The 17,636-nt window shown below is 44.1% G+C and overlaps 1 protein-coding gene across 2 annotated transcripts in view; it reads right to left on the reverse strand.

Annotated features, from left to right (window-relative positions):
* MAN1A2 (mannosidase alpha class 1A member 2) overlaps positions 1-17,179 on the reverse strand; it is a 301,819-nt gene extending 284,640 nt beyond the window's left edge. For both annotated transcript variants that reach the window (XR_014714217.1, XM_084648770.1), the window contains exon 1: positions 16,333-17,179. Coding sequence is in view for 1 of the 2 variants with exons in the window: in XM_084648770.1 (XP_084504896.1) it covers positions 16,333-16,640 (308 nt within the window). In the remaining variant the exon portion in view is untranslated. The remainder of the gene's footprint in view (positions 1-16,332) is intronic.
* Between the last annotated feature and the right edge of the window lie 457 nt (positions 17,180-17,636).

Raw genomic sequence — 17,636 nt, forward strand, 5'->3', positions numbered from 1 at the left:
TCTAAAAAATGTTAAAATGTATCACCGGCACGCAAAACCTTAAATTAGAGTGAATAAATGAAGACTCGGCACAACACTTCTGAAAGGTTGCCGACCCCTGGTCTATTGCTCTTAACTTCCAATTCTGATAAAATAAGCCCAGCACTATATAAAACTCAAACACTATATATTTTTGACAAATCACCCATTTTAAAAACACCCGAATCCATCAGCTTCGGTAACAATAATTTAGACTGATTTGTGTCAATGACTATTTTAAAAATTTACTTTTTAGGGCCTATTTTGGTCTATTGAATTAAAAGAAATTTAATTTTTTCAAACATATCCACCCTGGACACCAATTTGAATCTGAGACCTGTGCCTATGTGCTTATTTAAAACAGTCAGTCTATCAAATTAATTAGAAAGTCTAATCAGATACTATTAGAATCCTGGGGGCAGAGGAATAAACTACTATGGACTTATCAGATGTCTTTGATAGGCATGATTAGAATTCACTTGAATGTTTAATTTTTTACTAAAGAAACACTCTCCCTCCACTTTCATTCCCCATCCTGACCAGCTATCACGCAGAAGAATACCACTACAGTTCCTGATTATAACAGCATTGTCTATTGAACATAACTCTTTACATATAATGTCTCCTCAAAAACTGCCAAAAGTCAAAAGTACTGTGTTAATCCCCTCCAAATGTTAGTTCAAAATACAATAACCACTATAATATGATGAAAATAATCAATAATTTGGACACTTTCCATTTAAACAGAAATGGACAACAGCAGAACAGATGCCTTTATGAAAATAAGACCTTGCAATTACAATCACAGGGTAAAAGGAAATGATGTACCCACATCAATCATGATTAGAAAATTTACACTGCAATAGTTAAGGCTACTAGGATTTCCATGATAAACCTGCTTAATGAGAGATTTAAAACCTCATCGGAAACTTGAAATGAGAGATCTCAGTCTAGCTAGCTATTTTACTTTACAAATTTTCAGTAAGACTGAATACATTTGACAGATCACCAAACATGTTGGGATTTTGCTATCTAAAATACTATTAACACTCCAAGTTATTTTAAAAAGGGAAGGAATTTTGAAATCTGCTTCACTTTTGTTTATAAATCACTTTCATTTTCAGGTTCTTGGTGCTGATATAACTAAGTTTCCAACACTGCTGGATAAATTTACCTGTTTAAAGGAAAAGTAAAAGCTTCACCCTGCCAATTTTTGCATCCAAACCCCCTTAATTTCACCACCTAATACAGAACATATACCGTCAATCTTATAACAAACATTCCAAAGACTCTGGTATATCCTGATATTGCACTACTTCAAAAGCAGGACAGCAGAACACGGATACTGCAGGTTTATGCCAATTTTCTACACACAAGCCCCACAATTTCACCACTTACACATAGATGGGCTTGGCAGAATTCAATTATTTTATGATTTTGATGGATAATGGCAACGTTTATTTTTAAGCATTTTTTTTCTGATTTTTAATCAGTTTAAAATTTCACAGTTCCAGGAAATTATGGGGTGGGGGGGGGGCGCAAACCATAAGGGAGAGCAGATAACTATTGAATGAATTGCAACCTCTACTGTGAAAAATGTAAAGCTTTACAACCGATAAAATAAAAAAACTGTCAGCATCATGTGTTAAAATATTCAAAGTAAATAGCCTTATATCAAATCTTACTTTGCATTTCAATTATGGATTTAAATATTTGTCTGTGTTTGTGTACGGTGAAATTGACTCATAACAATAAAAATCTAATTCTTCCAAGTCTACACAAAACATGTCCCACCACTCCAACTATCTGCAGCACTGTCAACAATTTGTTGGTGTAGTCAGAGCAGTTGAACATACTCTGTATTTAGGCACTGGATTTTGGGAACTTGGATACAAAAACGTTAGCAGGATTTTTGTGGTGCAGGCATGATAGGATCTGGAATTTTGTGTGCATTACAAAGAGAATCACATCCAACTACTCCTAGTGCGCCAAAATATTGTGGCACTTGTACATAGAACACACTATGAGGAAAATGTTTACAACTTGTTGGGTCATGCATTTGTCTAAAGGGAAAAGAAACCAAGAAAAAAAGCTATTGAAAAATGATATCGCTCAACTCATCCAGGTAATCCTCACCCACAACAATTTCACATTTAACAAAAACGTTGTCCAAAACATGGGAACAGCCATGAGTACAAGGATGGCTCCCAATATGCCACCCTTTTCATGGGCATCTGGAGGAGGAAGAATATCTAGAAAAACGCACCATGAAATCAAGGTGACTCTGAAAAAAAAAAAAAAGGTGAAAGAAAGTCACTCTCACTGAGTATTACTCAGTACACTGCTTTAAAAATTAGATTGTAAAGATTCCTCCTAATGCAGCTGTTTGTGCCACTGTTTAAACTATATAATTTATTCTAAACACAGCTTTATAGGGGAAATTAATAAGTCATAAGGATCATCTCTATCTATTTAAACGCTTATCTCTAGCAACATACCAAATAGCTTGGGCAAAAAAAATGTTAATTGTAAAATTCATAAAAGCCTAATAAAACTTTACTTTTATATAGGAAATTCACCTAGGATGTTTAATTATATTGTACAATTAAAAAAATCTCAAAATCCAGCAATAAGAGTAAAAATTTAATTAATACTTTTTGAACATAAACATTTTGAAATTCATAAGTAATTAATCCACCCAAAATACAAATTTAGGCAAATAATCTAAGTTATCATTTACTAGCATAATAAAACAAGGCAGGCAGTCCATAAGAATGGTGCAAAAATAAGTTTACCAACCTCTTGATCCAGATTGTTCAGACATGTCCACATCATCATCGTTACAGTCATTGCATTCTGAAGAGCATTTTTCAGATTGTTTCACTCTGATAACTCGGCCTTGCATCTCTCTGTTCCACTGTTTTCATTTGACACATATTTCTTTTTTACCCAGAGGTACAGGAACTTCCTGAAAATATTCCCAGATAGGGTCCTTTTTTTACAACCTGCAGCCATGGCAGGTTTTTTTCCTCCAGTTCCCATATGTTGAAATCAACAGCTGCACTTTGAAGATTGTTGTCCCTTTTTCCCACAGTATGCTTCTTTGACAGCAGTGTTGTTCCTTTCTGGTTGCATGCTCTGCTCCTTCTCCCTTGTTATATAACTCCCCCAGTCCCACCCCATCCCCACCCCTCTCTCCACTCCCAGAAAAACAAAACAACTAACTATCCAAGACTTCTACTCCTGTAACCCACATGCTTTTTGCACTGCAGTATCTTATTTGTTTAGAGACACAGAGGGAGGCAGTTGGGAAATTAATGGATTTCTGTGTGTTTGTATCTCTGTCTGTGGACACACACAAGAAGACAGAGAAAAGTCATTTACCTAAAGCAGTGGTTCCCAAATTTGTTCCGCCGCTTGCGCGGGGAAAGCCCCTGGCGGGCCGGGCTGGTTTGTTTACCTGCCGCGTCCCCAGGTTCGGCCGATTGCAGCTCCCAGTGGCTGTGGTTCGCTGCTCCAGGCTAATGGGAGCTGCTGGAAGCAGCGGCCAGTATGTCCCTCGGCCCGCGCCACTTCCAGCAGCTCCCACTGGCCTGGAGCAGCGAACCGCAGCCACTGGGAGCTGCAATCGGCCGAACCTGGGGACGCGGCAGGTAAACAAACCAGCCCGGCCCGCCAGGGGCTTTCCCTGCCCACACGGCGGAAAAAGTTTGGGAATCACTGACTTAAAGTCTCCAGAACCATCCAGAAGCAAGGGCTGGTAGTCACTGGGCAGCTACGTTCCCTGTAAGCTTTGCGGCTGCACAGAACGCTCTCAAAGGCCACACAGGCAGCCGGGAAGAGGAGCCCCTCCCCCAGCCCAACCTGGCCCAGGCCCGCCACAGCTGGGGAGAGGCACCTCTCACCTGTCCCCAAGCTGCTGCGGCGAGAGGGGGTTGGGGAGAGTCCTCTCTCCCCATCGCAGCCCCGGGGCAGCCTGCACTCCAAACCCCTCATCCCCGGCCCTACCTCAGAGCCTGTACCCCCACTCTGCCCCAGCCCTGAGCACCCTCCTGCCCTCCAAACCCCTCATCCCCAGCCCTACCCCAGAGCCCACACCCCGATCCCACACACACACACACCCCAAATCCATATTGATGCACATAACAAAACTCATTCCGCACATGGACATAAAACATTAGAGGGAACACTGCTGGGCAGGTCAGTGTTTTTCCATGAGCTGGAGAGTATATTTCTATGGTGGGTGAAGTCATAAATAGCCATAATTTGAGAAATGAGCCAATCAGAGATTAGATAGGGAGTAATTATAAAATAGGAATAAGACCACTCAGTGGGCTCAGTAGATGGCCTTGATAAGATACATGATGGTGTCTCCTGAAGTCAGACGCCGGGTCCCAACGCCTGTGACGACTTTGCAAAGCTCTTGCATCCAATAGCACAGCTGCCGGGTTCCCCACAGGATCAAGCCCTTAATACAGTACACAATCTGTTGAGCCACATTTATAAAGCTTGACCTCAAAAGCTAGAATTCAGGGGGGAAGGGGCGTGTTAGGCAGAAAAGCAGCATATAACTCAGTTTTTGATAGAGGCTCATGGTTTCAGCAAATTTATTTTTTATTTAAATGCATTAACACATTATGAGTAGTTTAAACCTAAATATAATTTGTATTAAACTCAGATTTCATTTTAAATAGGATTACTTTTTTAAAAGTTATCACTTATAAATTCAATTTTTTTGAAAAAAAAATTGATTTTTTATTTATCCACTCTCCTCCAAAGAGAGAGTCTGGGATACCTAAACATACTTAAAATGCCTTCACAATACAAGGACTACACCAGAGAAGTAGATCACATATGGGAATACAAATACCCTAGGAAAAACTGTGTCAATACAGAAAAAACCCACTGACCGCATACCCCTAGCTGTCACCTCTCACGCCACACTAGAACCTATATGACATACCAAACAGTTACAACACATACTTGACAAGGAGCACATCCTGAAAAAAATCCTTCCTGAACCCTTGCTTCTGACCTTCAAACAAGCCCCCTGACATCACCAAGCTTATCAGAAGCAAGCTCCCCACAGACCAGAGCCCGTGAACTCAAAGCAGCACCAGATCATGCCAGAACAGATGAAAAACCTACAGACGTATTCCATTCTTCTCTTCTACAAACTAAACAATCCCAGTTCCCTCAGCCTCTCCTCATAAGGCATGTGCTCCAGTCCTCTAATCATTTTTGTTGTCTTCCGCTGGGTGCTTTCCAATTTTTCCACATCCTTCTTGTACTGTGGGGCCCAAAACTGGACACAGTACTCCAGATGAGGCTTCACCAATGTTGAATAGAGGGGAACGATCACGTCCCTCGATCTGCTGGCAATGCCCCTATTTATACAGCGCAAATGCCGTTAGCCTTCTTGGCAACAAGGCACACTGTTGACTCATATCCAGCTTCTCGTCCGCTGTAACCCCTAGGTCCTTTTCTGCAGAACTGCTGTCTAGCCATTCGGTCCCTAGTCTACAGCCATGCATGGGATTCTTCCGTCCTAAGTGCAGGATTCTGCACTTGTCCTTGTTGAACCTCATCAGATTTCTTTTGGCCCAATCCTCTAATTTGTCTCGGTTTCTCTGCATCCTATCTACCACTCCTCCCAGTTTAGTGTTGTGCAGGTTTCCTTTGAGGACAAAGACTGAAGGGGTCAGAGAGAATGATTGCTTTGTAAAGAGTGGTCACCCATGGGTGACAGTGTTTTTTGTCATTATCATTTCTCTGTGAGAGTTCATTCGAGAGCATAGCAACTGTCTGATTTCACCCACATAGTTGTTGGGGCTTACGATGCATTGGATGAAGTACAGCACGTGTAGCGATAGGCATGTGTAAGAATGGTGGAACTTGAAAGGTGAGTTGTGGGGTTATTGATCGTTGTGGCAGTGGAGATATATCTGCAGGTTTTTCATCTGTTCTGGCACGATCTGGTGCCGCTTTGAGTTCGTGGGCTCTGGTCTGTGGACTGGACACCATTAAATTAGGCTTGAATAAAGACTGGGAGTGGATGTGTCATTACACAAAGTAAAACTATTCCCCCGTGTTTATTTTTCCCCCCTACTGTTCCTCACACGTTCTTGTCAACTGCTGGAAATGGCCCACCTTGATTATCACTACAAAAGGTTCCTTTTCCCCCCCTCTCCTGCTGGTAATAGCTCACCTTACCTGATCGCTCTCATTACAGTGTGTGTGGGTGTGTATGGTAACACCTATTGTTTTGTGTTCTTTGTGTATATAAAATCCCCCTACTTTATTTTCCACTGCATGCATCCAATGAAGAGAGCTGTAGCTCACGAAAGCTTATGCTCAAATAAATTTGTTAGTCTCTAAGGTGCCACAAGTACTCCTTTTCTTTTTTCACTTTTTCTTGACCATTTGGACATTTGTGATGGCTTTCATACCTTATCTTTTCCCACTGCATTTATTCGGCTTTCATCCTAATATCATAAATTAAGTATATACCCGGGGTAATGGAATTTATATTAATTATTTTTATGCCTAATTTACAGATGGCGAAGCGAGGCCCAATGAACATATTTACCAAGCAGAGACAACGGGCTGTTGAACACGTGAGTAATTCTGAATCAGATGACGGCAATGTAAATGAAACCGAAGTACGGTCAACAAAAAGAATTTGTACGAGCTTTACTTGGAAATAGGACTCCTAATACATTCAGTTTGGCTTTGTAGCCACGAATGATCATGGAGTGCCAAAACCACAGTGCGCTATTTGTGGCAATGTGTTGGCTAAAGACGCAATGAAGCTGTCAAAGCTCAAGAGGCATTTAAATACAGCACATAATGAAATTACTTCAAAGCCGAAAGAGTTCTTCAAAGGAAAGCATGCTGATTTAAAAGGCCGTCAGAAACAGATCTTTGAAGTGTCACACATAAATACTTGTGCTTTGCAAGCTTCTTATAAAGTAGCGCTTCGCGTTGCTAAGGCTAAAAAGCCATCCACAATCGGTGAGACACTAGTGATAGGCTGTATTAAAGATGTCTGCATGGAAATGCTGGGCGAGCCGGCAGCAAAGAAAGTGGCTCAGGTGCCACTTTCAAATGACACTACAGCTTGACAAATTCACGATCTGGCTCATAGGACAAATTAGCAAAGTACTTTTCTTTGCAGTTTGATGAATGTACAGACATTGCCAATACGGCAATTCTGATGGTGTATGTGCGCTTTGAACAGGAGGGTGATTTGAAGGAAGCGTTTTTGTTTTCTGCTTCACTACCAACAAAAACAACTAGTTCTGAAGTGTTCAAGACTGTGAGCGACTACATCGTTAACAAATGTGGGTTGGATTTCAAGTTTTGTGTAGGCGTATGTTCTGACGGCGCTGCTGCAATGACAGGATGGCATTCTGGAGTGGTTACCCAGAGTAAGGCACTTGCACCCGAATGCAAGTCGACACACTGCTTCCTTCACCAAGCAAGTCTTGCAACAACAAAAAAATGTCAACACAACTAAACTGTGCTCAGCGAGGTAGTAAAAATTGTGAACCACATAAAGGCGAATGCTTTAAATTTGAGACTATTCGCTGCATTATGTGATGATATGGGAGCTGATCATAAACAGCTCCTATTGCATGCCAATGTACGTTGGTTATGGAGGGGAAAAGTCCTGTCAAGAGTATTTTGGGCTCTGAAACGAGCTTGCCGAGTTTCTTCAGGACAAAAAACCAAATTGGTCACAATTGTTCCAAGATGTGGATTGGATAGCCAAGCTGGCTTATTTGGCTGATATCTTTTCCATCTTTAATGATCTCAACACCTCCATGCAGGGAAGGATGGCTTTGTGCCTTACAATGGCAGACAAGATCAACGGACAGAAAAAAAAGCTAAAAGCATGGAAGAGTCGAGTGTCAAGAGATTGTTATGACATGTTTCCCAACTTAGCAACAATCATCGCCAATGCAGGTGAAGACCTTGATGTTACATCTCTACAAAATGTCATCAGTGAACACTTGACGAATTTGGCAGAACGTTTTGAGTTTTACTTTCCAGCAGAAGATGATCCACAGAAAAGGACTGGATGGATCCAAAATCCGTTTATTCCACTGAAAGATGACTTAACTGTCACTATGGAGGATAAATTGTTGGAGCTGGCTGCTGACGAAAGATTGAAGATGAGTTTTGAAACTACATCACTTGCTTCCTTTTGGATAAAAGTGAAAGCAGAATATCCTGAGCTTACTGAAATTGCTCTAAAAACTCTTCTCCCATTTCCTTCAACATACCTCTGCGAGACTGGCTTCTCAACTATGAGTGTCATTAAGACAAAGTACAGGAATAGTATGGATAGTAATTCTCCATTGCGTGTAGCACTGTCTTCAATTGAACCACAACTGGATAAACTGACAAAGAAGAAGCAGGCTCACTTTCACATTAGTAAAGGTTAAGGTTTTAACATGCCTATTATTGTGGTCATAAATTTTTTTATATCATCTTTGTTAGGAGACTTTGCTGGTTTGATTGTTTTAATATTTTTTATTTGTATTTGTTTACAAAATAAACAAAATAAAAAATGTCAGCCAACTTTTATTTTATTCATTATATTGTTTCCGATACAAATTACTACGAATGTTCAAATAATATTTTCTTGGATCATAAACGAATAATAGTCATTTTATACTATCCGCACAGACGCACAGCCTTTCAGTCAGTCTTCAATGTATATAAATGGGAACATCTCCGCATGTTCGCCACACTCCCATTCCAATTAATACAGTGAAGAATGTTAGTTTTTCTGATCTGATGTGCTACGTGCCTATGCGAAAACGATAATAGTATGGTACCGGTCCCTGGCACATCAGGGGGGAAAAACTGCTGGTCCGCCACATTAGATAGTTTGAGAAGCACTGATCTAATGATCCCTTCTAGCCTTAAAAAGAAAAACAAACGCTATGAATTAACAGAAAAATTACAGTAAATATAGGAACCTAATTGCCTTCTCAAAAATTCCAAAGTTTTTACCCCCCCACCTTTTTTTTTTTTTTTTAAAGGCATACTCAATCTCTTGACAGTGAAATCATAAACCTTGGCAACGTATTTTCACATTCACACAAACAATATCAGCCTAGGAAATCAAAAATGAACTAAGGGTTCCTGTTTCTCAGATATATGCAATATATCTTTTATAAAATCATGCATGCAAGCAAGCAAGGTGAAGGCCATTCTGACCAATTTCTGAACATAAGCAATTACATTTCAAATTTAGGAATGTGAATAGAACTGTAAACATAAAGGACATTTCTAATCATGTGTCTATTTTATTCTGATTTCCCTTTGTCTTTCTAGGTGTCATTACCTTTAGTCGTTTGGGTGTATTTAGTTAACTTAATTAGCTCAATTCACAGTTATACCAACTCTGATAGATTAAAGTAACAACTCAGTACAAACAATCCATCTATTGATTTAAGTAGAAAAATTAGTCAAATTTTAAAAGCTGAACACCAGAAAGACCATTGTGTTCCCAGGTGATCCTGCCTTCCCAATTTTATCATGGCTAATTAAATCATTTTCTGACTATACAAACATGGAGAGGCAGATTCTGAGACACTGTAATGAACAGATTGTATCACTCTACCCATTTCTTAGTTTTAGACAAGAGATAGAAGGACAAAACAAAGATTAGAAACACAAGATGGATAAACTATTATCTTTTACTAGACCAACTAAAAACAAAGATTGGAAGTTTTTAATAACCAAAAACATTTTTACTTTGTTTATGCAGTGCCTAGCACAATGAAGCCTCTAGGTGCTAATGTAATACAAATAGCTATACAGTGAGCAAGAAGATGGAGAAGTGTCTTTTCAGGATAATACAAGATGAAGATGGCCGTTAACCCATAACTGTTCAGTGACTAATGAAGCATTTATAGTATTAGCCTGACACATTTTGCATGACACATGACAAGGACGCTGACTTCTGTGAACAAGAAGTGAACTAGGGACTACAGAGCTAAAAGCATGGCTCTACAGATTCAGCTAGAGAGCCAGGCTGTGCTGCTAAGGGCTGTAACAGACTCACATCTTTTGGGGATCAGGCCCAGAGGAGAGTTGTGTAGCACATTCTCATCCCACCCCACTCCCCAACCTCCCAGGCACTAACACTATCACACATTAGTGAGCTTTAAAAATCACGTCCCTGTAGTACACATTGCTGCACTATGCAGACGAGCCATTACAATACTTGCAATTTTAAAGCCGTGCTGGTGCTGGGTTTGTCCTTTGGTAATACATTTGTTTTGAATAATTATCCCACTCTCAATCTGTCATATGAATGCGTTTCTGAAAGACTGCACTGTTGACATAGTGATAGGCCAGCTGCTGCTCTTAAATGGCTTTGAGATGTTGAGCTGCTGGGATTTTACTCTTATCTGCATACATTTATAAATTTCCTGCTGTAGTAATGACTTGGTCATTTTGAAAGACAAGGTGGGTAAACATATCTTTTACTGGACCAACCTCTGCTGGTGAAAGAGACAAGTTTTCGAACTGCAAAGAGTTTGGTGAGGGAGCATTTAGAGAAATCATTTGATGTATTTAATAAGAATATGATTGATGTTCAAATTAGAGAGGCCTTCAAGACATTTAATTAACACAAGAGGTCACAGGACAACTACAATATCAAAACAAGTTAACTCATTTATATTAGGTGGCAATAGACATATTAATGAAAGAGTTAGTAAAATGCCTCATTTTGTGGAAAGGAAAATTGATATCAATCTTGTAAAGGAGTGAAGTGACTTTGTAATGGCTCTGAAGGACTTGGTAAGGAGCAGCCCAATAAACAGCTACCATATATACTCAATCATAAGCTGGTTCGTTTATATGCCAATCCCCCCCCCAAGATGGGTAAGTAAAAATGGAAAATTTTTATGACCCATTCATAAGCCAACCCTATAATTCAGGGGTGAGCAAACATTGGCTCCTGGGTCATCAGGATAAGCCGTTGGAGAGCCGAGATGGTTTGTATACCTCGAGCGTCCGCAGGCACAGAGGTAAACCTAAGTAAACAAAGTGTCCTGGCGCGCCAGTTGCTTACCGTGACAGGCCATGACAGCTACTGGTGGGGAGTAACCCCTGTGACCACCCCCCACATGACCCCACCCCTATCCCGGGACCCCCACCCCCCCTTATCTGGGGAAGTCCAAGGGAGGATGTCTCTGGCCTGGCCGCAGCCTGCTCTGGTGGGCGGGGCCAGACCGGGCAGCGCGGCCGCAGCCTGCTCTGGTGGGCGGGGCCAGACCGGGCAGCGCGGCCGCAGCCTGCTCTGGTGGGCGGGGCCAGACCGGGCAGCGCGGCCGCAGCCTGCTCTGGTGGGCGGGGCCAGACCGGGCAGCGCGGCCGCAGCCTGCTCTGGTGGGCGGGGCCAGACCGGGCAGCGCGGCCGCAGCCTGCTCTGGTGGGCGGGGCCAGACCGGGCAGCGCGGCCGCAGCCTGCTCTGGTGGGCGGGGCCAGACCGGGCAGCGCGGCCGCAGCCTGCTCTGGTGGGCGGGGCCAGACCGGGCAGCGCGGCCGCAGCCTGCTCTGGTGGGCGGGGCCAGACCGGGCAGCGCGGCCGCAGCCTGCTCTGGTGGGCGGGGCCAGACCGGGCAGCGCGGCCGCAGCCTGCTCTGGTGGGCGGGGCCAGACCGGGCAGCGCGGCCGCAGCCTGCTCTGGTGGGCGGGGCCAGACCGGGCAGCGCGGCCGCAGCCTGCTCTGGTGGGCGGGGCCAGACCGGGCAGCGCGGCCGCAGCCTGCCATCCCCAGAGCTACAGCTGCTTCGGAGGTTGGGGGGAGAGCAGCGTGGCCAGAAGCGGAGAGACTCTGGCCCTGCGTCTTCCCTTCTGGCTCTGCTGCCTCTCCTTTCTTCCTCTCTTGGGGGGGAGGGGCTGTGTTCCACCTCTCCCTCTCTATACCTGTTCATAAGCCAACTCCCTTCTCTGATACTGCCCTTTTTTCCTAAAAAAAAAAAATTCCGCTTATGAACGAGTATGTACGGTACTTGTAAACTGTGGTATTGGGGTGGGGGGTGAGGGGGGGGAGAATCAGCTTGTTGCTGAGTTTACACAGCTGTCGCTCTTCCCCGAGTCCTCAGGTATGCATTAAAGATTTCCATTTGGAATAGTCTATCTGCCATTCATGTGCATGTCTCTCATTCCAGAAGTTCCAAGTGATTTTTGAACCTGTCCTGTCTCTTAAAAAGCAAGCTTCCCCCCACACACGCACATTTTTCAAACTGTATATGTGTTCAGGGTCTCTATTCATGTCTCTGTACAGGTCCAGTAACAGTCTTTTCTGCTTCCCCTTTTCCTAGACTAGAGATTTATGCACTTTTCCAAAATTGTGAATCCAGTTCACTTGCCCCAGGGACTACTCTGGGACACCCATCCTGTCTGAGTAGCACTGAAATGAAGAACAAGAAATTAAAAAGTGTTAATAACCATAGCAACAGCCCATCCATTTCCTGAAATACCAAAGAATGAAACTAAAAGTACAATCACAGATCTGTTTCAGATTCTAAATGCATTCTTGTAAGACACTTTTCCTGGACCAGAGAGAAATAATTCACAAAAACACTGATAAAATTACAGGTGAGCAGGGGATGCTATTTTAACTGATTAATGAAATAAAGATAGGGGGCCCAGGAGATTGCAGCTCTAACTAAACTAACAAACAACCTTCAAGAACATCTTTGTTTATGGGCACATCCAGGAAAAGAAAAGCAATCTCAGAAAACATGAAGACCAATGAGGATCATTTGCACCTCTGATACTGAAGGACTGTCTCTGAATGGAAAGGCTGTGCAAGTTTCCATCTGGGTGGAAAGAAATCTGCACTGTCCCAAAATTTGATTGGAGGACTTACTGAGTGAGTTATTCAGATACTGGAGGGAAAAGATTAACTCCATTACATAGATAGAGAACAGCATTACATATCCAAGATGAGTAGCTTCCACCTTTTATGAATGCACACCAGCGCTCTTACAAAATATTCTTCCCTCAGCCACCAAGCCTCCAAAATCAATCTGTCATTACATTTTATAAGCTACATACCAGACATAGAGGACCTTTCATCCTTTTTCCTCCTTCAGCCAAATCAGCTTGGCCACCGACTGAAGATCTAGGGTTCTTGAAAGCAGATCCTGAAAATTGTCATTGTACCCGGTGTCTCAGAGCCCAGCTATTCGATCTGTTTCTCTGCCCATTAACAGAGCCCATCCTCTCCTTTTCTACATGGCACTTCGGTGCTAACTGAAAGCACCTCCAGCAGGGTACAGGTTATACCCGAGGATTCTCTCCAACTCACCATGGATGGGGCAAGTTTCTAACACACACTGAGGCAATAACAGCTGGATGCAGGACATTCTGTCCCTTCAGCAACCCAGTCATACATAAGTATCACTTATGACAAGAGTTTTGTGATCCCTATCCATGCTGGTATGTCACATCAAATGTAATCCAAAAAGAGGTTGTAAAGCATGTGCATCATCAGAAGCATTTGTGTGAGTAGAGCAAAAGTTTAGGCACACACAAAGGTTAGCATGCCAAGTTTCCCTAGTGTAGACAGTGCCTGCGTAGACTGACTGAAGTCTACTTTGAACATAATAGAAAAGTTACGTCTATCTACAGGTACCCCACAAATAATGCCAAAGTTGGCACAACCATAATAGTTTCCTTTGTGATATCACTATTGAACTGATTGCATGTCTTCAGATAGATATCTTCTATGTTGGAGGGGAGGGGAGATTACATGGAAACGGAACTGGAACTATAACCTGGTCAGCTAGCTCCAAGAGCTATGCCAAAAATCTACTAGTTTTTAGCACTAGCAAGTTTTTTTCTTTCTATAGGCCAGCCACTAGAAGGCATCATGCAATTCAAAAATATGTGACACAGCTTTTCATTTGGCTTGTCTACTTTAGAAATGCAAGTCATGTTTGTCCTAGAAGATCATTGTGACTGGGAAACAACAGAATCACGAGACGCAAAACAGCACAAGGTAAGTGTAACTTGGGTAAATGGGTCTGACAAAAAAGAGACGCAAGCTTGTTGCCAGGTAGTTGAGAGATGGGGATGCGATGAGATGGAGTGTGCTCACCTTGACAAGAGTGTTGAGCACTGTGATAAGGTGAACTTTGTGGGATGGCAGCCAACTGGATGGGGGATGAGAGAAGGACAGCCCTGCCTGAGGGGAGTTCAGGTGATTTCCTGGCAGTTTTCTCCCTGCCTGGGGTTTGCCTATTTTGCCCAGAAAGGGGTTAGCTGAACTACTCTGGGAGAGAGCAACTGGTCTTGGAAACACCGAGAAGGCCGCCTACCCTGTTGGAACTTTTTCCACTGAAAACACCACCTTTTGCTGATGCAGAGGTTAGTCCCCCAAGCGAATGAGCACCCTCAGCACCTCATCACACTCAAACAGCTTCAGACCTGCAACAACTCAAGGTGTTTGGGTACCTCCACGTTACAAAGCCCATTAGCGTGGGATAAACGGGACTCGTGAATCCAGGGAAATCCACCCTGAGGCTGTGTTACTTGTGTATTGTATGATATTACTGATATACCCACTCCAAATTGAGCTTCTCCTTCCCTTTGCATGCTTCCTTTGTACTTCACTTATAAATAAAATGTACACTGATTCAGCCATTACAGACATGTTAGAAGAGTATACTACAAGGTATCAGGCAAATCATATGGGTAAGTAAGGAGACAGGAACAGTTGAAACCACAAAGACAGGTATGGTAGGGTTCCCAACTCCCTGGAGGCACCACCAGTAAGCAGCTAATAACCCAGACCATTGAAACCTACTGTAGCCAAAGCAGAGGGACACAGGCTTTTGTTCATTAGTTGCCATAAGGGGTTCAGCAACCTGTAAAACCTCCTTACATATGTAATTATGAGGGTTTATTAGTCAATGCCTAGAACTGTTTTGTGTAGCATTTAAATGTAGTGGCTAATTAACATTTTTGAGAAATTAATTCTTTGTTAAATATTCAGCACCTGTGCCCTTTAAATTAAGGCATCAGAGCTCATAATAAATGAACTGCAGGATGTCTAACAGGTCCTCCATGACTAGCAGAGAATAATCACGCTTAACATGTTGATATTTTTAATATAAGGCACAAACCAGGGTGGGAAATACCCCAATATTCAGGTTGCCTTTATATACCATACAGTAACTAAAAAGGTCAATCCCGTTTTTTAAAAGTTGGCTCAAATCACCTTTAAAGAACTCTTACTGTAGGCAGAAGGGGGAACCTATTTCACACCGCTCCCGAAGAAACACTCAGCTTATGAATATTTTTTTTAATTCTGTTACTGTTAATAATAATAATCCTAAAAAAATAGTATTAGAATTATTTTATAAGTGTACTCAAAAACTCATCTGAAATTTTCAAAAGAAAAAAGTTTGATGATTTGTAAAGCTACAGAATCCAAATTTTTCTACAAAATTCAAGTCTGAGATCTAGCTTGAGCTAACCCAACTCTATATCACATAAAGAAACCTGATACTGCAGAGAGCCCAAGTCCACCTAGACCAGTCAGGGCTAATAGTTCAGTTCTAGTACTTAACTATGGTATCCCTCCACTAGTGACCATTAATAGAAAAACCCCAATCACTGCCACTTCAGTTTGTTCTCATAGGTGCAGGTTCTCTCTCATGCTATGCCTCTTGTTCTGCTGAGATAGTTAGGAAGCTAAAACAGGGAGAAAAGGCAACTACCTGGCTTACTGTCACCTGTCCAAAACAGCAACACAAATTAGGGCCAAGAGTTGAGAGCCTGAAGGAGACAGAATCATGCTGGACAAGGGCCCAGGAGCTAAGGGACCCCAGACAGCATCACACATAGCAGCTTGGGGAAGAAGGGTAAGGGGAAAGGCACAGAGAACTCAGAAGCAGAAAAACATTTGGGAAATATACAGAGAATAAATACTGTGGCTATTTCCTGTTCATGAGAGCAAGGATATCTGAGGTGACTCTCCACTTGCGGGCCCGTCCAAAAGTCACTATGCCCCTTTCATGACAGCATCCCTTTCAGCCACGATTAAGCAATCGTGACTTTTACATTTGTCAGAAAAAAATTATGCCATCTAGGTAAAGCCACATTTTCCTGGAAACAGCAAATGGAAAACCACATTACCCAGTAGGCCTGCAGTCTCCTTTACTAGATTTCCTTTGGACCCAATCCTATTCCCACTTACAGTCACTCAAATGGCAGCAAGATCAGGCATTGTTTTCTTATGTGAAAAACAAAACCATGTGTATACATTATACCTGTGCCTGTGCTCATCGTGTCCTTGCCCATGGATCAAGTAGCCTCCAAGGTTTTTGCCCCCCTTGCTGGTATCCACGTGAGGAATTAACACATCCTCTAAACCCAGATCAAAGCGTTTGTGTTTGGAAGAATCCGGGAGGAAGAAAAATGCCCCAAAACAGAGGGTGATGAAGGCACTAAGAATGAGGAGGAGGATAAATTTTTCGGACAGTCTCAAGGTAGCCCTGTGGTGCGGGAAGGAGGAGGCCCCAAGATTCAGGGGGGGGATTCTACGCCCAGACAGGGGCAGCAGAGCGGGGGTGGTCATTGTCCCTCTGACAGCAGACCGGAGAGTTCATATCATCTCATATCCGCCAGCCAGGACCGGGGCAGCCGGAGAGCAGCAAACCGGAGCTCTTCAGCCCTCACCGAGCCGTGCGCCGATCCAACCGCCGGGGCGTCCGCCCTTGGCTTCCGCACAGCCGGCTCAGCAGCGCCGTCCCCGTGCTCCTCGCCCCGGGCCGCTCGGTCACCGCGCAGCCACCCCGGCCCGGCCCGGCCCTGCAGCGACCGGCTCAGCGACCGGAAGCCGGACTGCGCCGGCGCCCCCCGCACCCGCGGGGCCACATGCCGGGCTCGCGGGGCCCCGGACAGGCGGATTCCGGGGGCTGCTCTCGGGCCGCTCCGCGGCGGCAACTACTGGGCGCCGGGAGCCCCGCAGCGGCAGGAAAGTCGCCGGCGGGCGGCGGCGGCGGTTCCCCGGCGTGCGCGAGGCCGGGCCAAGTGAAGGCTCATTCCACTTCCCCCCGCCCAGGCCCCCGCGCAGAGCCAAGCACGGCAGCAGCGCACGACGCCAAATCCGTTCCTCCTGACCCCGCTCCTACGCATGCGCTGCGCGAGCCCCCGCTCCGAGGACCCTCATGCTCCGCGCCTGCGCGCTGGGGGAGGCGCGGGAGCGAGCCGCCTCCCCAGGCTGAGCGGTGGCGGGAGGGTGTGGTCGGTCCTGCCCGGAGTCTGGGCCGGAGCGTGGCCGGCTGGGCGCCCTGAGGAGGGAGGTTCTGTTACAGCCAGCAAAAGTCAGTATCCGCCAGTGTTGTTGTAAAACATGCGCACGCGCCGCCTGTCCTCCCACCCTGGAACTAGGTCAAGGTGTGATCAGTCACAGCCCCTGGGGCCCACAGCCTCAAAAAAAAAAAAAAAAAAAAATCCTTCCCAAACCCTCCTCGTCTGGCCTTCACACAACCCGCCCCCCCCACCTTGCCAAGTTCATAATCAGAAGCAAACTCCCCCTTAGGGTTACCACCTGACCCCCTATTTGACCAGC

The sequence above is a fragment of the Lepidochelys olivacea genome (assembly GCF_965140295.1).
Source record: "Lepidochelys olivacea isolate rLepOli2 genome assembly, chromosome: 1".
NCBI classification, from domain to species: domain Eukaryota; kingdom Metazoa; phylum Chordata; order Testudines; family Cheloniidae; genus Lepidochelys; species Lepidochelys olivacea.